Source organism: Culex quinquefasciatus, chromosome 2, assembly GCF_015732765.1.
Source record: "Culex quinquefasciatus strain JHB chromosome 2, VPISU_Cqui_1.0_pri_paternal, whole genome shotgun sequence".
In the NCBI taxonomy this organism is placed as follows: Eukaryota; Metazoa; Arthropoda; class Insecta; order Diptera; family Culicidae; genus Culex; species Culex quinquefasciatus.
The window spans coordinates 203493340-203517418 of record NC_051862.1 but is presented as its reverse complement, the minus strand read 5'-3'; the positions used below and the strand labels follow the sequence as shown (position 1 = coordinate 203517418).

General features: G+C 34.3%; 1 protein-coding gene across 3 annotated transcripts in view; it reads left to right on the top strand.

Moving 5' to 3' along the window:
- Nucleotides 1-24079, top strand: part of LOC6038890 (adenylate cyclase type 3) — a 105825-nt gene that overhangs the window by 28969 nt on the left and 52777 nt on the right. For all 3 annotated transcript variants that reach the window (XM_038252316.1, XM_038252315.1, XM_038252317.1), the window contains exons 3-6: nucleotides 3158-3329; nucleotides 10975-11134; nucleotides 11545-11694; nucleotides 17968-18086. In XM_038252316.1, the coding sequence (XP_038108244.1) occupies nucleotides 3158-3329; nucleotides 10975-11134; nucleotides 11545-11694; nucleotides 17968-18086 (601 nt within the window). The remainder of the gene's footprint in view (nucleotides 1-3157; nucleotides 3330-10974; nucleotides 11135-11544; nucleotides 11695-17967; nucleotides 18087-24079) is intronic.

Genomic DNA, 24079 nt, shown 5'->3' with positions numbered 1-24079 from the left:
TTTCGACCCCTTCCATTCTTGACAATGCGAAAATACGTGTTTTTCATAATATGCAGCCTGAGTGAGTGATGATATAAAAATTTGGTGCCAAAGGAACTTTTATGAGCAGTTCTCTAGGATTCCGGTCATTCGATTTTTTTGTATTTTTTAATCCGACTGAAACTTTTTTGGTGGCTTCGGTATGCCCAAAGAAGCCATTTTGCATCATTAGTTTGTCCATATAATTTTCCATACAAATTTGGCAGCTGTCCATACAAAAATGATATGTGAAAATTCAAAAATCTGTATCTTTTGAAGGAATTTTTTGATCGATTTGGTGTCTTCGGCAAAGTTGTAGGTATGGATATGGACTACACTGGAAAAAATGATACACGGTAAAAAAAATTGGTGATTTTTTTATTTAACTTTTTATCACTAAAACTTGATTTGCAAAAAAAACACTATTTTTAATTTTTTTTTATTTTTTGATATGTTTTAGAGGACATGAAATGCCAACTTTTCAGAAATTTTCAGGTTGTGCAAAAAATCTTAGAACGAGTTATGAATTTTTTAATCAATACTGATTTTTTCAAAAAATCGAAAATTGGTCGCAAAAATTTTTCAACTTCATTTTTCGATGTAAAATCAAATTTGCAATCGAAAAGTACTTCAGTAAAATTTTGATAAAGTGCACCGTTTTCAAGATAAATCCATATTTAGTTGACTATTTTGAAAATAGTCGCAGTTTTTCATTTTTTTAAATTAGTGCACATGTTTGCACACTTTTGGAAAAAATATTTTTGAAAAGCTGAGAAAATTCTCTATATTTTGCTTCTTCGGACTTTGTTGATACGATCTTTAGTTGCTGAGATATTGCAATGCTAAGGTTTAAAAACAGGAAAATTGATGTTTTTTAAGTCTCACCCAAACAGCCCACCATTTTTCAATGTCGATATCTCAGCAACTAATGGTCCGATTTTCAATAATAATATATGAAACATTTGTAAAATTTTCCGATTTTTTCGAAAACAATATTTTCAAAATTTTCAATTCAAGACTAACATTTTACAAGGGCGTAATATTGAATGTTTGGCCCTTTTGAAATGTTAGTCTTGATTTGAAATTTTTGAAAATATTGTTTTCGAAAAGATCGGAAAATTTTACAAATGTTTCATATATTAACATTGAAAATCGGACCATTAGTTGCTGAGATATCGACATTAGAAAATTGTGGGTTGTTTGGGTGAGACTTAGAAAACATCAATTTTCCTGTTTTTAAACCTTTGCATTGCAATATCTCAGCAACTAAAGGTCGTATCAACAAAGTCCGAAGAAGCAAAATATAGAGAATTTGCTCAGCTTTTCAAAAATATTTTTTTCCAAAAGTGTGCAAACATGTGCACTAATTTAAAAAAATGAAAAACTGCGACTATTTTCAAAAAAGTCACCTAAAAATGGATTTAACTTGAAAACGGTGCACTTTATCAAAATTTTACTAAAGTACTTTTCGATTGCAAATTTGATTTTACATCGAAAAATGAAGTTGAAAAATTTTGCGACTAATATTTCGATTTTTGAAAAATCAGTATTGATTAAAAATTCATAACTCGCTCAAAGATTTTTGCACAACCTGAAAATTTCTGAAAAGTTGGCATTTTATGTCCTCTAAAACATATCAAAAATAAAAAAATTAAAAATAGTGTTTTTGCAAATCAAGTTTTAGTAATAAAAGTTAAATAAAAAATCACCAATTTTTTTACCGTGTATCATTTTTTCCAGTGTAGTCCATATCCATACCTACAACTTTGCCGAAGACACCAAATCGATCAAAAATTCCTTCAAAGATACAGATTTTGAATTTTCACATATCATTTGTATGGACAGCTGCCAAATTTGTATGGAAAATTATATGGACAAACTAATGATGCAAAATGGCTTCTTTGGGCATACCAAAGCCACCAAAAAAGTTTCAGTCGGATTAAAAAATACAAAAATTAAAATTGAAGAAAAAAGACCGATTTCGTAGAGAATTGCTCTTATGTAAAATTGGACGCCCGATTTGATGGCGTACGAAAAATCGTATTTTTCATCGAAAAAAAAGTAGTTTCAAAACCTTCGCCATTTTTCATTACTCGCTTGTAAATCATAAGGAACATGTTATTTTAAGGCAAAAAAGTTGTTCTGTACTTTTTGAATCTGCAATAACCCAGAAGGGTCATTTTCCATTTAGGAGAAATTCTCTGAGATTTTGGTCATTAATTTTTTTTTGTATTTTTTAATCCTGCCGAACCTTTTTTGGTGCCTTTGGTATGGTCAAAGAAGCCGTTTTGCATCATTAGCTTGTCCGTATAATTTTCCATACAAATTTGGCAGCTGTCCATACAAAAATGATGTGTGAAAATTCAAAAATCTCTCTAGAACAAAATTTTAAAATATCGTGTTTTTTTACTTTGCAGGTATATTTTTTAGTGTTAAACAATGTTCTACAAAGGCAGACAAAAACATTTTAATTAGTGTAAACATAAGGGGTTTGCTTGTTACCATCATGAGTTACCGCGACTTTACAAAACCTGTTGTGGGAATTCAACTTTCAAAAAAGTAAAATCTCAATTAATTTTTTTTTCCATTTGCCTTTTTCAGAAAATTCCTAATTATAACCTACAACTTTGCCAAGGCACGAAATCCAACAAAAAATCCTTTATAAAGCTTTTTCAATATGTCCATGCTCATTTTGCATGAACAACCCGCAAAATTGTATGGAGCCTTGTACGGAAAAACTAATTATGCAAAATGGCTCCCTTTGTCTTAGGGAAAAGTTTCATCCAAATCAACAAATATAAAATTAAAAATCTCGAAAAAATAGTGAAATTCTAGAGAATTACTAAGATAACAAATCAAACATTGGTGTTCGTTTGAACTGTTATCTCAAATAATTTATGAACAAAAGTAAGAAAAAGTTTTTCAAAATTCTATCTGATTTTCTAAGGAAAAGAACAACAAATAGAGAAGCCTCCATTTTCTATTTATTGTTAATTTTCAATTTATTTCATTTTGTCTCTTAAGAAAGCACATACACTAACAGTTTTCATTTATTAGATTATTTGATGATTTTTATCAGGAAATAATTGTAATGATTGATAATTATTCATAAATGGAAATTTCTTTCTCAATTCCACAGTGGTAACGAGCGTGTTCCTAACCCTGAACGTCACGCTGGCGGCGATACTGCGCTTCTGCGGCAAGAGCCGTTTCCGGGGCTTCATCTGGGAGGTGGCTCCGCACGCGGCCTGGCTGCTCGCCATCAAACAGCTCTTCCTGCAGCTGTTCCTCAAAGGATCCGTCACGCCGAGGTGAGTTTGTTTTGCCGGAGTCTTTTCTTTTTTTCACGGGTTTCCTTCTTTTTTGGCTTTTTTTATGTCATTGCCAACTCTGTAAGCGACCCGATAAGATACATGTTTACCGACCAGCTCTGAGGATTTCCTTTTTATTCTGGAGGTTTTCTTTTGGAAAACACTTTTGATTAAACCCGATGAGCAAGAAAAACGGGTTTCCTTGCGAACCGACACGAATGGATGTGAACACGGTGAATGGAACCGAATAACATCGATTCGGACATCAATTCAGATAAACTGGCGACATTTTTTCCTCAGTTCTCTTTACTAGTGATTTAGATTGGAACGGAATTGTTAACATTTATAGAAGTTGATAGCTTTTTTGTTTTTATCGAAAGTAAACATTTCAACAAAGTGGACATTTCTTTAAAATTGATCTTAAACTTTTCTTATTTTACCCTGAGTAATTACCGCAATTCCCCCTTTGCATGGAAGCTTTCCTTCATGCTCCAGCACCCGAAAATCATCTCTGACATTTTATCTCGCACATTCAGCTCATTTTGCCATCGATTCATTCCAACCGAATTGATTTATGTTGAAGGCCGGAATCGTTCGTTCATTCGTTCCAAAAAAAGCGAAAGCAACCGGCAGAACCGTGCTGAACTGGCGGCAGGATCCGTTCCACTTTGAAGTGAAATTCGAATTCACACTTCGGGATCCATTTCCGTGTCTCGACATCGAGTCGTTGTCGAACCGCTAACATGCGGTTTTTCGGCGTGTGACACTCTCAATCCTGGGATAGGGTGGAGGGTTGAAATTTCAGAGCTTTTCCACACCCCCCTTCTCCCACATTCGATGTTCGATGTTTCATGGAATTCAACACGCGAAAACGTTTGTGTCGAAATGAATGGGATCTTTGTCTCTGCCTGCATGACATGACGTGTGGGTTATTTTTGGTATTTTAATGAGTCCGTGTCAATTTCAACACTGCAGGGTGAATGGCATCTGCATCATTTAGGCGGGGTTCATGGATAATGAAGTGAAAACAAGCATAACGGAATAAATTAATTAGGTGGTAATGAGCCTTTGCGGGAATACGTATGGCCTTCAATTGAGACTGTCAATAACTGTGAAATTGAGATACATTTACACATTGTCTATTTTGTGATGGAGTGTTTTCTTTATGAGCAAAAGCTATTAGAATAAAACTGAAAATTATCATCAATCATCTGAAGCGACGTTCGATTAATTAGCTGCAGCTAACTCCAATATCAACGTTTTGAATTGGAAAAGCGTATTTTACGAACCGGTCTTTTCCTTAAGGGGTTACATACATGTAGAAAATATCAAAATTTCATAACACGGCAAAATTGTAAATTCCACTAAAAAGATGATTTCCAATCACTCCTGAAAGTTTCATGAAGATATTTCATGATTCAAGTGAGTAACAGACGATTTAATTTTGAAATTTTGCCATGCGCAAAGTGAACTGTCAAACTTTGTGGGCGTTTTTCTCTAAACACAGAGTTGATTTACGGAAATGAAATGAAATTTGGGATGAAGATTCTCAAGACATATCCCGTGTGCATGACTAAGCCCGATTTTGAAAAACTTTACAATAGTTTTAACTTTTTGAAAATCAGCCTTCGTCATGCACACGGAATCGGTTTAGCGAGTCTTCACCAAAATTTTGAGCCGATTTGGTCGAAGCAGTGTTGAGATATCGAGGCACCCGTTTTTTGAAACTGCTTACTTCAAATACCTCGGCAAATGCATCAAGTTTGGAAATTGTTGCATTGATGTTGACATTATATACGTGTTCTAACCGAAACCTATCAGCAATATTTAAAAAGTCTGCAAAACATGATTAGCACAGCTGTCCCAATTCTTCCCAGATGTAGGATTTTAAGTTAAAATAGTGAAAAAAAACTCAAACAGAACAGAATCAGATCAATCCAAGTAGTGCATCGTTTTCCAAATTTCAAGTTTATCAATGCCCTTAAAACTGCCATCCCTATTTAGACTGCTACCCCATTTGACGGTACAGTCGACTCTCTGGTTGTCAATATCCAAGGGACCGTCGAGGAAGAGAATCATCAGTTTACAGAACGATGCAAAATGAAGACTCGATTGAAAATATTTTTTTCTTGGTACCCAGCTATGGGAGAGAATCCTGGCAACGTCCATCAAACAAAAACAAACTAATGTCAAACACCCTTCAAAGCATCGTTTCGCCAAGAAAAATGTCTATGCAAGCCATGAGAAAGTGAAATTATTGACAACCGGAAGAGATTTTTAAAGCAAACAGAATCCAAGGGACCGTCGAGGAAGAGATCCTTCAAGCAAGGGAAAATATCGAGGAATGAAGATAATTGAAGTATGCAGATTGAAGGGACTGAAGAATTCATCGATAGATGGAGAATTATTGATATCGAGAAGATCGACAGCCAGAGAGTCGACTGTATTATCATTTTTGACGATTACAATTTTTACAAGCAAAGTAAGTACCTAGTTTCATAACGGAATTGAAAAATAAACAGTCCAAAGACTTGCTAAGGTTTGAAAGTATGAATGAAAAAAAAACCATGATAATATTTAAAAAGAATGAAGAATTTATGCCTAAAATTGAAATTTTCAGCAAGATTGATCAGTAGTGCGGTGCCTGTGTGGACGCGCAGTCCTGTTTTATTTCGTTTTTTTTCCGTCTCTTTTGTGTCGCTATTTGTGTACATGGGGTGATTGGATTTCTTCTTCTTCTTTTTTCATTTATTTTTTGTTCGCGCGTTCGTTGGCCGATGAATTTTATTTTTGTTCTCTTTATATAGTTTTCGATAGAAACGATCCGATTTTTGTTTTTTGAGACAAGCAAGTCGTATTGCTGGATTAAGTCCTTTCCATATCATCGAGGATCGGAAGGCACGTCGACGGATATGTTTTAAGGCTTATGATATAAAATAATTTTAATGAATGAAGCCCTTCCTACATCACCGTTGATCGGAAGGCACGCCGACGGAGTTTTTCTGGAGAATCGCGGTCGAATTAATACTATATTTAAATCCCTAGATAGGTATCTTTCCGCAGCCGGCTGCCTAAGATTTTTAAAATTTCAACCCATAAACAAATTGCTCATGGTCGCATCACCTACCACAGTGAATCCTGACCTCATACCCATCTTACTAACCCCTCAAAACTCATGTGATACTTTGTCGGAGACGCAGTCGATTTGGCGGTCCCATCACTCAAGTATCGGCTAACATTCCCATCCACTTCCCCGTGTCTTACCACTGGTCGTGGCCGGCGTCGGTATTGATCAGCACGATAGGGACCTTTGAAAATTGCGAAGGGGTGATGATTGGTTCCTACTTTTCATCTGTGGTCCACGGAGCAATGTTTGGGGGTCCTGGTCAATAACGAAGTAGCAGCTACGGGTAGACACCAATGCTATGCTATGCTATGCTAAAATTGAAATTTTCAGCAAGATTCCCGGGAAATTTGCAATTAATTTATTCTTGTGTAAGATTAGACTAGAAAACTATTGCACAAATTCATGTTGCACAACCCTCTTTTAAATATTTAATGATACCATTTTTTTATCCAATTTGGTGACCGGTTAACAAAAATTAAAAATATAAATAAAAATTGATTTTTTGTTATAGAGGTTACCAAAATTAATCTTGATATCTATTTTTGCCGGAAAATCTCGGAAATTTCCGCTCTACTACGAAGCATAGATATTTTGAACTTTGTTTTGTTCATTCTCAGATTGATTTTATTAATGGCTTATGAAAAAATATCAAGTGAAATTTACGATTTATTTTCTAATGTTCTACACTCAAACCCCGTTGGTTTGACACCAACTGTTGTCAAACGAACGGGGTCACTTTTTAGTTTGACACCCTTCTTACACGGAGTTCACACACACTACTAAACGTTTGTTTTGATAGTGTGCGTGAGCGCCGTGTAAAAAGTGACAGTTCGTCACTTTTTAGTTTGACTTTGACCAACCAACGGGGTACAAACTAAAAAAGTGTCAAACGAAAAAGTGACCAACCACCGGGGGTTGAGTGTACGTGCTTTTCTTATGTACCTAATTTACAAAAAAAAACTCAAACTTAGTTTGTAACAGTTAGATATAAATGTTCAGTCCTGCTTGTAAAAAGAATAAATTTAAGGATTTAATCTTTAATTTGGGATACGTTTGTTTACCAAGACTATGTTGCCTACAGATATGGAGATCATACATACATATATTTAACTAATAATGTCTTTTTATACATCATGCATAGGCTTAGTGATTTTTCACGCTCAAAAATTGCAAATGTCACGGGGACCTTAATTTCAAAACACCAAATTTCACGGAAATTTCGCGGAACGTGAAAAATATAAAAATAACTATCTCAGAAACTACTTTTCATGCTTGTTTTCAATAACCTTTAAAAATCATAACTTTATTCGATCGTGACAATCCATTTATTGAGCTACTTTTTAAATGTTCGACTAATATAGCTAAACAGTTTTCGCTGATTTGCTACTATTTTATCCTTTACATTTTATTGAATTTCATATCAAATCCAAATTAAGCATAAGCATAAGCATAAGCATAAGCATAGGTGCCCACCCGCAGTTGCTACTCCGTTATTGACCAGGACCTCCAGAAGTTACATCCACGAGCCGTGGAAGATAAGTGGGTGCTATCTTTCCTCGCTTCGCAACTTCTCAAAGGCCCCTATCATGCTGATCAATACCGGCGCCGGCCACGACCAGTGGTAGGGTCACGGGGAAGTGGATGGGAATGTTAGTCCGATACTTGAGTGATAGAGACCGCCCAATCGACTGCTTCTCCGACAAAGTATCACATGAGTTTTGAGGGGTTAGTAGATGGGTATGAGGTCAGGATTCACGAGTGGCAGTGATGTGACCATGAGCATTTTGTTTATCGGTTGAAATTTTAAATCTTAAGCAGCCGGCTGCGGAAAGATAAATAATTGATTATTTAAAAAGTTTGTTTTAATCGAACGCGTGCCAACCGAGCGGTAGTGCTATAGGCTGGACTTATCAGTATATTTTTACTGTTGGTACAATTAAGATAACGCGAGCAAATGTCAAAAATAGTAGATGAGTTAATACTAAAGCTGCCAGTTGGAATAAATTATTACGATCAACGAATATAAACGAAAAGAAAACAGGACACCACGTAACCGATTGTAATGAAATTAAAACAATAACTTAAACGAACTTAACCGGCGGCGTGCCTTCCTATCAACGATGATAAAAGAAGGACTTATAAATTTAAAATATAAAAAGACTCCAAAAATACGTTGCATAGTAACCGCGAAGTCCCGCTACTCACAATCGAATCCGAAAGATAGCTATCTAGAATTTTAAATATAGTATTAATTCGACCGCGATCCTCCAGAAATTCTTCGTCGGCGTGCCTTCCGATCAACGGTGATGTAAGAAGGGCTTTATTCATTAAAATGATTTTATATCATAAGCCTTAAAACATATTCGTCGGCGTGCCTTCCGATCATCGATGATATAGAAAGGACTTAATCCAGCAATACGACTTGCTTGTCTCGAAAAAAAAAGAATTCGGATCGTTTCTATCGAAAACTATGTAAAGAGAACAAAAATAAACTCATTGGCCAACGAACGCGTGAACTAAAAATAAAGAAAAAAAGAAGAAGAAGAAGAAGACCAATCACCCCATGCACACAAACAACGACACAAAAGAGGTGAAAACAACACGAATCAGAAGAAATCCAATCACCCCATGTACACAAATAGCGACACAAAGGAGACGGAAAATAACACGAAAAAACAGGACTGCGCGTCCACACAGGCACCGCACTACTGATACCATTATTTAATTATAATGACCAATCACCCCATGCACTCGAACAGCGACATAAAAGAGACGGAAAATAACACGAAAAAACAGGACTGAGCGTCCACACAGGCACCGCACTACTGATGCCATTATTTAATTATAATGACCAATCACCCCATGCACTCGAACAGCGACATAAAAGAGACGGAAAATAACACGAAAAAACAGGACTGAGCGTCCACACAGGCACCGCACTACTGATCCATATCAAATCCAAATTCAACAAAATAATCTAAAATTCAAAATAACTTTTTTTGCGACATTTTGCCCAGTTGAAAATATTTTTTGAGTTTTCATCTCACTTTTAAAAAACTAAATTTAAAATCAATAGGCAAAAATAATTCAATCTGTAACGAAATCTTAAAAATGTTGTTAAAAATCCGAACAGAAAACAAGCATTTTTTAATTTCCACGGGAGCCATTCACGCAAATAATCAAATATCGTGAAAATTAAATAGGTGAAATGTTCTTAAAAGGTGACTTTAAAAATAAAGAAAAACTTAAAAATAAATATTAATTTAATGTTGAATAAATCAAGCAGGACTCTTTAAATTTCTTATAAAATTATATGTTTCAAATATCAAATTAAATAATGATTAAAATGTTTTTACGGGTCATGGCATGAACAGAAAAGACAGATGTCTTAAGTTTTTGGAATAAATAAATAAACAAACAAAATATTGCTAAATTGAGTTAGTTTCCTCAGTAAAATTGATAAACTTTTTTTAGATTATCTAGTTAATAGCAATCTATTCGCTCAATATTTTTCTTTACTGTGATGAAATTCAATTTTTCAATTTATTTTTTTTCGCTCCTCGAAAGACGTTTTTTTCCACTTGATGTTACTTTTAAAGAATGTTTGCTATTAATTGATTTCTAATAAAAAAATATCACAATAAAATTATATTTAACAAGTTTCGGTTGAAAAGTACAGAATTTATAAAAAATGCGTATATTTTTTTCTTTGACTTTTGTTAACATCATTTAAATTTTCGCTGCATTCACTTCTTAGTAAATGTTCTATCAATTTCATGTTAATGTAGGTTTTGCCAACAATTTTTCAAATGGTTCATATCACACTTTTCAATTTAAAACTAATAAAATTTACTTAAAAAATCATTAATGAATGAAATATTGATTATGTAATTATTTTAAAGAATTGATTTGAGAAAATTGACAAATTTCACGGAATTTCAGAAGCTGTCAAACCGATACAAAACCCAAAAATTTTTTTTAAAAAAAATCAACTAAGTTAAATATTAAAGCTTGTTTCTTGTCAGCATTAGCAACCCTGTTAATACCAGCTTTGCCAGATATTAACGTAAAAATATGCTAACTCTCAGCGCGTCGACGTTAATCCCACCTAATGGGTTCAAATGTTGTAACCTAAAAACAATCGACTCTCTCACCCCAACGCCGCATCCTTGCTCCCAATAATATACCCGTCACGGAGTAAATTTCCCAACATCCTCGTACCCGGATTACCCCCGTCATACAAATTTCAGCAAACCTCACAAAAAATTCAATCCCTTAACACATTCCCCAACACTCTTGATCCCAAAAACATAACCTTTATCCTTGTTTCCTTTGCTGGTTTTTGGTTGTTATTTTTTGTGTGCTGCTGCCGTTTTCGGTCCAAAGACGACGCCAGTAAAAAGTGTTCTATTTTTAACCCTGACTCGTCCTTGGGAAAACTCATCCCACCCATCCTCATTCTCGAAAAAAAAACATCATCTCATTTCTCGTCGTATACTCGTGTGTTTTTTTTTTCAGGGATTCCCTCGGCTGGGCGGTGCTGCTTAATTTTTTAGTGTACGTCACCCTGCCGGTCCTGCTGAAGTACACCGGCATCCTGCTGGGGCTGGGATCGTTCGCAACCTATGTCAACGCCATCATTGGGCTGGCCAAGAAGGAGAACTATTTCTGGGAACAGGTAAAGGGTATTTTTTTTATTGTGTACACTCAGTTGCATAGGAAAAAATAATTTGTTCATGAAAGAGTATGAAGTTCAACAACTAAGTTAATTAGTCTTAATTAAATCAACTATGGTTGAAACAAAATTGAAAGAAGAAAAAACTCACAAAGTTTATCTAAATAAAAAGAAGTATTTTGAAAAAGTGACCATAAAGAGAAGGTTAACTGTGCAACTGAGTGTATTCCTTCGGGTCGGAATCTGGGAGTGCACCTCAAAAAGTTTTGCTCAAGCCATAAGGTTACGGACGGACAAATGAGACCGTAATCAATGATGGCCATCGCGCTCCCGCTTTGGACGGCGTGGGATATCTCGTTTCTCAAGGAAAAGGATTAATGACGAGGTCCTTTTTTTTTCTTTCTCCCCTCAAGCAAATTGCCAACATCCTTCTGCTGGTAGCGGCCACCGCCATCGGGCTGCTCGTCTACTTCCTAGCCGAAGCCAAACAACGAAGAGCTTTTCTCGAAGCAAAGCAGGGCCTAGAGGTGAAGATGCTGATCGAGGAGCAGTCGGCCGAGCAGGTACGGTAAATTGAAAGGCGTGATTGATGGATCGGGATTCGTCCTGGGATTGACTTTTTTTCCCATCTGGGTGACCATTTTTTTCTCTTTCTTGCTTTGTTTTCTATTCAATGGACGGAGACAAATGAATGGGGCTGATTGGAAGTGGCACAGGCTTGCATCAGCTTTATGACTTTAAAATTTGATTAGATTTATCGGTTGAGCTTTATAAGTTTGCTGATTTGGAATCAATAAACAACTAATAATAGTTGACGTCTCTACACAATTATGTTATAACAAAGAGTTGCATTTTTTCATTTATTTGTTTGTCCCTAGAATCAGTTGGTGTGAAGAATGGCATAAAAGCTCAATTTTAAATTTCAATCTTTTATAGACATTAAAGAAACCGAATTTACATATCTGGCTCTACTTTTTAACTAAAGAATAATTGAAAAGATGACAAGTTTCATTAAAAACGTTTCAAGGGCAGTATAAATCCAGATTAAAATTTAATTTCATACTATCTGCTTAGTAAAGAAAAATTTATGTTTTCAAGTTCCACAAAATATTGGCTCTAAAACAATAGAATTGATGAAAATTGTAATTTCAAAACCCGGGGCTTCTTACAAATTTCCGCCATGTACAAATTTTTTGATCACATATCACATCTATAGTCGATTACAAAAAAAAAAATACAACTGAATGTTCCAAGGTTGATCAAAAATCATTAGACCGATTCTTAGCGAAGCTACACCAAAATGTCACATTTTTCAATTTTCAATGTAGCTCGGAAGTAGCTGTTTTGGAGATGGTCGACGAAATTTCCAAGATGTTGGACGATAAAAAAAGTGTTGGTACCGTTTTCCTCGACTTGTCTAAAGCATTTGACACAATTAACCACACGATGCTGCTCAAGAAGTTGGACGCTTGCGGAATACGAGGGCTCCCAAACCAGTTCTTGAAGAGTTACCTGTCTGATCGCTTTCAGCAGGTGGTTGTAGCCGGAACATGTAGCTACGACAGCGCTGTCATCTGTGGGATTCCACAAGGCAGTGTTCTTGGTCCGTTGCTGTTTTTGCTGTACGTGAACGACTTACCCAAGCTGCCTTTGAGAGGAAAACCACGACTGTTTGCTGATGATACAGCGATTACGTACGCTGGCTCTTCACCTGCTCAGGTAGTAGCAAGCATGCAGGAGGACCTGGAACTGGTGCTCGACTACCTGCAGAACAATCTACTGGCTCTCAACATCGGTAAAACTAAGATGATGATCTTCCGTCTATCCAGTAGAAATATCCAGCCCTACCCAGAACTCATCGTAAGGAATCAACTGGTAGCGGAAGTGAGTAGTTTTAAATATCTAGGTGTGCTCATTGATAATCGGCTGTGTTGGGATGTGCATGTAAGTATGATAACCTCAAAATGTTCCCCTCTGTGCGGTGTCCTTAGGAAGCTAGCAAAAAGTGTTCCACAACATGTTCTTTTGAAAATGTACTTTGCATTTATCCACAGTAGGTATCAATACGCAATAGGAGCTTGGGGCACTTGCAGTAAAACTCATTTGAAAGACCTTCAAGTTCAGCAAAATCGTTGCATCAAAGCAATTTTTAAGCTTCCATACCTTCAACCAACACGTGATCAATACACAATGTCCCAACATAACATCCTTCCGATTCATGGCCTTTTTGAGCAAAGAATTGCAATCCTAATGCACAAGTGTCTCAACAATAGGAATATGCACCATAATTGGGAATTCGCTACTGCGGTTCACCAGCATTTCACAAGACAAGCACATCATCTTAGACGATCAGGTTTTAGAACCCGTCCGTTTGTTTTCAACAATTTACCAGAAGATTTAAAAAGAACAGAGACATTAGCTGAATTCAAAAGAAAAATAATCATTCTAATTCGTAATTGCATAAACAATTATTTGCTACGTTAGTAAGCGTTAAAAAAAATGTGTTACCAGTTTATAAGTAGCTTTTAGTTTTTAATTACGTCTTTACATCCCTTTAAAAGAATTATATTCATTAGGGAAGTCAGACATTACTGTTAACTTGAATGAATTTAATAAACATTATTATTATTATTATTATATTATTATAATGTGATTTTTAACATGATAAAAATCATTTTTATTATGATGCAATAATTGCAATGTGCTTGCGTTTTCTTACCTTAAAAGCCAAGAATATTGACCAAATGTGGTCTGCAAGCCATTGAACGGGAGAGGAGTTTTTTTCATAAATCTGCTCCTTTCGTTGTCCCGTCACGAAAAGAAATGGCTGGCAAAAACTCAAATTTCATCCAATTCTTTCAGTTCAAGGAGCACAAGATTCGTTTTTTAATTTGTGATAATGTGTAGAAGAGCAAAAGCTTTTAAAAATCAAACCGGCAAAACTGTAGCGATTTTTGTAGTGTGCCTTTTAAAAGTCCAGTTTTACGATGTTGTCCCGTCACGCTACATTTTTTATTTCAGGGGAAGCACAGGTACTATATGGTTCATTCTGCATGATATTTCTTTGTAGGAAAATCAATTATCTTTCCAAATATGTGATAACATTGGGGGGTTTCTTCTTTTATTTTGCCACTACAGCCAAAACGCTGAATTTTTTTGAAAGGGAGCCGAAGAATCGGTCATTATAATTTGATTTTTTCATGGCAATATCAATTTTTGTTGCTTTGTGGCCATAAACCATAAAACATGAACATAACAAATCCAAATTTAGTAAGAAAAAACTTGTTACTCAGAAACGAATTTTAAACTGTCCTTAGTGTAAAATTGACCAAAGGATATGATTGTTTAGTCCGTTTTCCGATTCGAACTTATATTTATTTAGAAAGCCATGTAATTTTGAAAGTATTCAAAAAATACTTTTTTTCAATAATTTCATTATTCTATTTAGCTTACTTACTTTTAAAACTAATTGAAAACTAATTCTTGGGACACTTTGAATAATTCTTTACCAAGCACAGTTTGGTTTCACAGGATTCCGTGTGTATTTAATTCGTATTTTTCATTTAGTAAAAAAAACTGCAACTTACCAATGTTACCCTGGTTCACGGTGTTTTCTTGACTTGTTTTGAAGTTAAAGGTAACAGAAAAGACAAGAATATTACAACAAATTACTTTCATAGTTTTTTATATAGTTTGAATATGGTTTTTCAACAGCACAGTTATGAGGTAATTTTCCAAATGGATGCTAACTTGCTTGGAAATTCCCACTGAAAAATTAATACAAAATGTTCTTGCCAATTAAAAAAAAAAAACAATTTAAGTAAACTGAATCTCATAAAAGTAAAAGTTTGAAAACTATTTGAAAATTCGATAAAAAAATGCCCGGTGGTTTTGTTCTACTTAAAATTCAGCGCTCACTATTACATAAAAGTCCTTTTGAAATCGAAATTCTAACTCATCACTTCTGTTTCCAATTGTGATTATTTATTTTTCAACTGCTTAATTATCAGTAAATTAAACAATCGGAAAATTGAAAATTACTTTTTTTTAGTCAAAGGTAACAGAAAAGACAAGAATCTTACAACAAATTACTTTCATAGTTTTGTTTAAATAGATTTTGCAATAGCACAGTTATGAGGTAATTTTTCAAATGGATGCTAACTTGCTTGGATATTCCCACTGAAAAGTTAATACAAAATGTTCTTGCCAATTAAAAGAAACAATTTAAGGAAACTAAATCTCATTAAAGTAAAAGTTTGAAAACTATTCTAAATTTCTATAAAAAAAATGTCCAGTGGTTTTGTGCTACTTAACATTTAGCGCTCACTATTACATAAAAGTAGGTACCTTTGAAATCGAAATTCTAACTCATCACTTCTGTTTCCAATTGTGATTATTTATATTTCAACTGCTTAATTATCAGTAAATTAAACAATCGGAAAATTGAAAATTATCAATCTAAACATATTTTTGGCAATATTTGGTATCAAAGTTCATTAGAGCCTATTTTTCTACCGTTTTTTGGTTATATAAAAAAAATATCATTATGACAGGTTAACTGAACAAAATTTTACCAAATTTTAATTACCAAATTTGGTAGAACAGAAATCTATATGTTAGCATCGGCAACAAAAAAAAATATAGCAGATCATTTTATTGAATCCATTTCGAATATTTATTTCTAATCTAATCTAATCTAATCAAACCCTAGCGCAGCCAATCTTTCGAAGGGATCCTGGAGAGTGCTTTGGGTTGGATGACGCCTAGCCTCTTTTTGTCATTTATTAACATTTGTAGTGCACCATTGCATTAGAATGCATTGAAACATCACAAAACGTTAAACCGGCCAGGTCTACTGCGTAAAGTTTACCGCAGAGATGATTCGTTGAATTGGATTGAGTTTGAGCACAGGGTGTGTGTTCAAACCACAATACAGTTCTGAATCTACAGGGGAGGAAGAAGCGTGGGGTCACACCACCATACGCTCCGAGTTTTGGTTTTAGGTTATTATTCGTTGGGAGTACCATGCTTAGAAGTTTTGGTGCTCCGGGACCCTCAAGGAAGGGACATTGTATTTCCACGAATGCCCAGGACACTATTTGCCGTGGTTATAGCGCCACAACTCGCTCACTGTTGATGAGATAATGGAAGTTATTAGTATATGATTTTCAATTTACAATACAGTTTTTTTAAACGTTAATCCTTTGAAGCCATCATGCTGGAAAAGTGTCCGTGTTCCATGTGCTGTTTTAGGACTCACTGGGATGGGACATCGTATTTCGACAGATGCCCAGGCCATTACATGCCGTGGTTATAGCGCCACAACTCGCTCAGAATCCATTTCGAATATTTATTTCGAACAGTTACTGAACACAATTTTGAAAAACTCATGCTCATATTTTTTCAGTATTATTTTTTTTATGTAACTCTTCTGTCGAAAATCTCAAATTATTTTATCTGTTTCTGGGTAGTTTTTGGCAATTTTGACAAAGCTTCAATGAATGGTGATCCTCAAACCTTAAAGCCTAATTCGATTTATAGTGCATATTTGGCTTAATTTTGCCTAAAGAATTGAATCCAATCGGGCAGACTACCCCAACTGAAGTAAATGTCGTCACAACATGTGCCATAAAGTTTGCCAAATTGAGAGGATGGTGAGTCAATTCAATGCAAATTTCATCAAACGACTTTACACGGCCAATTAACGGTCCTTTCCGCGAAAAAAAAAACAAATTTGGCACTCTACGAGGAAAACAAATTTCATTAGACTGGCAAAAATTGATTTTCCACCAGCACGGTGTGCTTTTCAGGATTTAGCACACAGACTGACAAATTGCACTACGATGTGAGACGCGTGTGTGGGTGTAATCGTGTGGGTGTGTTTGCGAGCGCATAAATCTGTCATCACCATTTGGCGGGGGCCATTAATGGAAATGTTATGAGACGACGAGACGAGTCGCTTCCCCTAATAGTGCATTTGTCATCTCGTCCGAGGAATTGGACTGGACTAGTGGACCAACTGCGCATACTGGCCTGGACCGGGTTTGATATATTATCGATCATTTTGGTGGGAGGTAAACGACACAGTTGAAAAGCAATAAACTTTCCGGTTTTCATTAGAAAATTTGTTTATTTTGATTAATTTATAAATTTTTGAATACTAAACGAACGTTTTTAATTTTATTGCAAAACATACGATTTTCTTTTTTTTTCTTTGTGTAACTCGACACTAAGAGTGATAAATATGATGGTACGGGCAGCTGGTGTGCATCTTTATTTTGTTTATTTTATTGATTTATGACTATATCGGAGAATTAGTGCTATTTTGTTTACTTATCCGCATTTGTGTTTTTTTTTTCCTAGTAATGTTATCCTCACAAGTTTATGGCACTTATTTCAGGATTTTAAACGTATTTTGCAACAATCTTATCTCAAAATCATTCCTTTTAGAAATAAAATCTTTTTGAGTGTGTAAACTCAAACATACATGAGACCAACAAGGATTTTCGGTTACGTTGCTCAATTCAATTTAGGAAACCTACGCACACACAACCTTTTCACCTTATGTACGTTTAACCTGAGCAGCATTTCGGTTTATGAATATTCATGTAGCTTTCTTCAATTCCAGAAAGCTGGTTTAACCTCAAAATTGGGACAACATGAATTTAAATTAACTAGTTACACAATGAAAGAAAATTTCTCTGAATTGAGTTGTACCACTTCCAATCAACCAGTCAACTTTCTTTCCAAAACAAGAAAAAAAAACTGTCAATTTGTCCCTAAATTGTTTCATTGTCAACTCCGACCTGACAATTTCCTTCGCTTTTTTCCTCTAGGAACGATTACTCCTATCGGTGCTACCCGAGCACGTCGCGGTGAAAATGCGACAAGATCTAGGATCAACAAACTCGGAGCAGTTCAAGAAAATCTACATGAGTCGTCACGAAAATGTCAGGTAAGCATAAAACGCTAATCCCCCATCCCCGCCCATGTTCCCGTCTCCACAAGAATAAAATGCTATATGCTCCACGTGGTGTTTCCACGTGGGTGGGGGAGTGGTTGCGATGGACGGTTTCTTCGAGCGGTATTGTCGTTTTTCCCGTCACCGTCAAAGCCAACGCAATGTGCCAGCGCGCGGTTTGCGATGACAGCTGAATTTTATCGCAGAGGAATGATCTTTGTCTTTGCCGGCGCGGGCGGAAGAGAACGGGGACTGTTCTGCGATATTGCGATTTTTTTTTCCACAAATGGCTTCTGACAGAGCGAAGTCACGGAAATGAATTTTTGAGGATTTTTTGTTTATTTTGCTGAATTTTCCTTGGAAAAGGTTATCGGCGGTTGAAGACAATTTATTTGGAGAAAAAATGCATTTATTATTTTTTTTATAAAAATGGATCAGAAGGTTCATTACTTTTCATTTATTTGGCCATGGCCTCGTATATTAATTTACATTAATTTCTAAAATTACTAACATGCTTTTAAACATTGCCAAGCGTCATTGCCCATGACTGAAAAATTTACTTCCTCGGTATCTTAAGAACGGGTTTTTGTATCTATTTGGTTTTTAATTGATTTTTTAAATTGAAAAATGAATAATTTAAATTATTTACCGCGATTGATTTCAACATTTTAATTAAAAAAGGGTTTTAAAATGCATTAAACATCAGTACATTTGTTTTATAATCATTGAATTGAAAAAAAAATCTAAGCTTTGACGAAAAGACATTTTTCGCGAAAAAAAACTTGTTGCGGTACTGTACACTTGCATGCGTATTAACGCATATTTTTGTGCCAATATTCAAGGGGAGGGGACATAAAGTTTGAAAAATATTTGCAACGGCCCTAATGTAAAACAGTAAAAAAAGTTTGGATAGGTTGAAAATTACCTCTTGTTTTGAGTAATTTTACCTGAAAAAATTGAAATTTAACATAAACAGATGATTTCGCCAGTTTCTGATGAAAAATTATACATTTTTTACACAAAATCTGTAACCATTACCAGATGTAATAATACCATATTTTTTTACTGTGAACAAAATCCTAAAATTATACTAATGACATAACTTAAAAGAATATTTTTAAATTGATTGTGTTTAAAAAAATATTGTTTCATATTAAGTTTCATAGTAAGATTTGAACTTTTTTCTTTATCTCGAAAAAAAAGCACAGATTGAAAATAAAACAAACAATATTTTTAAAAACATGTTTCCATTTCTCAGAATTTGCCTGCTATCAAAATGTTTATCTGCCCTTTTCAAATGTTAGTCCAGAGTAATGATTACTTTCCCTAAAATTTGAATTTAGTTTATTTGTCTTTTATTAGTCATCGACCTTGTTAAAAGTTATGGGTCAAAAAGTTGAATAATATTTGAGACAAAAAACTTTTTTGGGCTGTTGAACGAGCATAAAATTAATGTCTCTTTTGTGGAATAGCAATTTGAAACAAACATTTTCAAACAAACAAATTCAAAAATCTGTATCTTTGGAAGGAACGTTTTGATCGATTTGGTGTCTCCGGCAAAATTGTAGGTATGGATAAGGACTGCACTGAAAAATATGATACATGGTAAAATTTTTGTTTGATGATTTTTAATTTCACTTTTTGTCTCTAAAACTTGATTTGCAAAAACCACACTATTTTTATTTTTTTTATTTTCTGATATGTTTTAGGGGTCATCAAATGCCAACTTTTTTGAAAATAGTAGCAGTTATTATTTTTTTTAATTATTTTCCGTGTTTGCTGATTCTTGAAAACAAATATTTTTGAAAAGCTGAGAAACTTTGTTGATACGAATCTTAATTGCTGAGATATTGCCAAGATTAAAAAACAGGAAAATTAAAGTTTTCTAAGTCTCACCCAAACAACCCACGATTTTCTAATGTCGATATCTCAGCAATTAATGGTTCGATTTTTAATGTTAAAATGAGAAACAGTCGTGAAACATTCTGATCAATTTTCGAAAAAAATGTTTTTATTATTTTTTAATCAAAACTCCATTTCAAAAGTGTGTAATATTGAATGTATCGTATCAACAAAGTTCAAAAATGCAAAATATAAAAATGCTTCTATTTTCAAAAAAGTTACCTTAAAATGGCTATAACTTGAAAACGGTGCTTTATATAAAAATTCACTAACGTACTTTTTGATTGCAAATTTGTATGGAAAATTATATGGACAAACTAATGATGAAAAATTGCTTCTTTGGGCATATCGAAGACATCAATAAAGTTTCAGCGGGATTAAAAATACAAAAAAATCGAATGTCCGAAATCTCAGAGAATTGCTCTAACGAAAAAAAACAGCCCAAAAATCAGAGGGGAAAAAATATTTCACCAAAAAGTTCAATTTTCATTCCCCTGCGTTTAGAATCATTCTAAGCACATTTGAAATAATTCAATAATCTTTTAAATTTTTGTGAATTTCAGATGTACAGTACCGCATAAAATTTTCTTTAGCTGAAATTTTTGTTTTTTTTTTTTTGTCAAATCTTACATATTTTGAAAGTTAATGATTTCTAAACAACGGAACTAGTATTCAATGCATTTGAAAACAATTTTTCATGCAAATGTTGAATTTATTGCTTGCAGAGCAGAGGAAAAAACACTTTGAAAAATATTTGCAGTGGCCTAACAGCTCTGAAATAAAATATTTTTCATAAAAAAATCGAATTTAGATTGATCAATAGCTTTGCTTACAAATGGCGCTTAGGTCCTATTGCAAACTAACCTGAAATTTTAATTCATTGTTGAGACTATAGGCTAGTCCTTTTTACAAGTGACTTTGGCGTTCTTTTGGAAATTAATATTATTGAATTCATGAACATTGTTTTTAAACATGTAATTCAGTCAGTGGTGTTATTTATAAAAAAAAAAACAAATTCATATATATTTTTCATCGATATTTTTAAGATACTGAATTCCTGACATTTTCGACAAAAATAAGACATTTTCTTGGAATATTTTTGGCTATGTGTAATTACCGTGAAAGCTCCAGCAAAACAAAACATCATAAATATAATGGGAAAATGCCTTTCCTGCTTTCATTCCAATTATCTGCTTCAGCACTCAACTCGTTCACCGCATCGTCGTCTTCGTCCGCAACGCAACAATAAATCCAATCTCGTGATAGATTAAGATATGCCTCCCGGGGGGCTCATCTTTATTATGGGCAGATTTACGAGTTTGCTCAAACATCCCCCTGACGGATTCATTAAATACGCTGACTCATCAACCAGGTCCAGGTCATGTCGCAAATCCGGAAAGAATCGAACATATTTCATGAATTTTAAGGCAAAGTTCCGTTCGACTGCGTACCTTCACCCAAATCAGCAAGTCAAAATTTTCAGTCGCCAGTCACCGATCAATCTCGTCGACGACCTTCGCTTCCCACAGCTAGGGACGCGCGACCCTTTCATGACTGAGCTGGCTGAGGTTGGATTTTTTTGTTCGCTCGCCATACTTCAGGGTTAAACCCAGCAAGGAATTTTCCTTGGGTTGGTGCGAAATAGCTAGAATTCACTCTCGATTCATCTTGCAAATCGCGCTGGTCCCATCAGTAAGACTGGGGTGATTTGGCAGTTGGTGCTCAAGACAGATTTGGACCGAACTTTGGGGGAAAATCGTTCAACTATTTTTATAAATTTGTTTAGTAAGAGTAAATCTTAGTTCTGTAGCTAACCAATTGCCAACTTACCCCACCCAAAGGAACCTCACCGTTGTGACGACGCCGGTTGAATATTTTCTAGGAAGTAATTATCGCACCTTTTTTGCTCTGAGTGATGGCAACCCACCACAACAACAGCCGACCACCCTAAGGGACGAAGAGAAAAAGGCTTCCAAGCCGGATTGGCAAACTTTTTCACGACATGCCGCGTCGTCGTTGTAAAAAAGTAGGTAAATTGAGCAAAAGGAGTCCTCCTGCCCGCGTGATGAAATCGACGGAGCAATATGGCCGTTGACGGAACGGAATGGAACGGGGCACTGCAGCTGTATGGTGTGTTGCCTCCGGGGAAATTTGACGGAAATAAAAGCACTTTTCATCGTCACGTTACCGCGGTGAGCACTTTGAGGAGCGGGCGTGGAATCTCGTGACCATAGCTATGGGTTGGGGTTCTTCCTGCTGGAAGGTAAGGAATGTTTTACAAATGATTGAAAAGTTGGAAACAGATAAAATCTCGGCAAAGCGCTGAACGAGAAGGAGGTTGGTAATGAATGTAAAGTTTTCCTTTTTCTTTTGCGAAGCGAGATGATAATTAGGGCACTGAAAATGTAAAGTACGATGGTACATCTTTTGTTCCACGCATCAAAATGAGTTTTCCTTTGTTGGTGCAGAAATTTAACGCAAATGCGCCGTTTTTTTGGTTTTATTAAAAATATTTAGCAATTTAAAAAATGTTAAATGATGTTTTCTTTGCCATTTAACAGAAACAGATTTTTTTTTCATTTCACTCCTTACTTTTTAAGTTACATGAATTGGCGCTTCCAAATATCTGTTGTCTTTTTATCAGAACCTTACTTTCAATTCAAAGACCAATTTAAAAAAAAAGGTTTAGTAAATTGAAATGATCAAAGATACTACTGCCATCAACTTTCAAAATAAGTAGCAGTTCATGAATATTTTAATTTTCAATCTTTGGTACTAAATAGATTTTTTTAAACCCTCAAATTGTCATAGTTGATTGAAAATGCGTGATCAAATGTTATTATATGATACTTTTATAGATCTAAGTTTTATTCCTTAGTTTAGATTTTTCCCAAAACGAGCTAAAAAAAATCAAAACTTAGATAAATGTAGCCTCCCCGCAAAGTATTATGGATTGATTTTTGTTGATAAAAACGAAGTTGACTTTATAGCTGTCGGCCACCATTGCTAGTATACTAGCACTAGTGTCTTCCTTTTAACTACAAGGACTTCTTGACTGTTGATATGTTCTCCAAATATTTGAATTACAAAATTAATGATAATTTTTAAAGCTGGAGAAAGAAAAAACATTAAAAACATTGTATTTACCTAACATAAAACAAAACGTGAAAACAAATAAAAAAAAAGTGAAGTTTTGTTAGTGAAAAGTGAACAGTAAAAAGAGAAAAGTAAAAAGTAAAAAGTAAAAAGTAAAAAGTGAAAAGTAAAAAGTTAAAAGTAAAAAGTAAAAAGTAAAAAGTAAAAAGTAAAAAGTAAAAAGTAAAAAGTAAAAAGTAAAAAGTAAAAAGTAAAAAGTAAAAAGTAAAAAGTAAAAAGTAAAAAGTAAAAAGTAAAAAGTAAAAAGTAAAAAGTAAAAAGTAAAAAGTAAAAAGTAAAAAGTAAAAAGTGAAAAGTTAAAAGTTAAAAGTAAAAAGTAAAAAGTAAAAAGTAAAAAGTAAAAAGTAAAAAGTAAAAAGTAAAAAGTAAAAAGTAAAAAGTAAAAAGTAAAAAGTAAAAAGTAAAAAGTAAAAAGTAAAAAGTAAAAAGTAAAAAGTAAAAAGTAAAAAGTAAAAAGTAAAAAGTAAAAAGTAAAAAGTAAAAAGTAAAAAGTAAAAAGTAAAAAGTAAAAAGTAAAAAGTAAAAAGTAAAAAGTAAAAAGTAAAAAGTAAAAAGTAAAAAGTAAAAAGTAAAAAGTAAAAAGTAAAAAGTAAAAAGTAAAAAGTAAAAAGTAAAAAGTAAAAAGTAAAAAGTAAAAAGTAAAAAGTAAAAAGTAAAAAGTAAAAAGTAAAAAGTAAAAAGTAAAAAGTAAAAAGTAAAAAGTAAAAAGTAAAAAGTGGGGGTCGTCCCATAGATGACGAAACACGAAAAGAAATTATCGTGTGTCAACTATGTGGGACATTCTCCGACACCTTCTGTGTCGGTTAATGGAAGACCCCTAAAAAGCTAGTTCAACCAAATATTACACTTAGAATGAATGGCCCTAAGCTTCTTCACCTCCTTTCCCCTTATAACTGCCAGCGCCCTGTCTGGATCTATCCACCATGTGA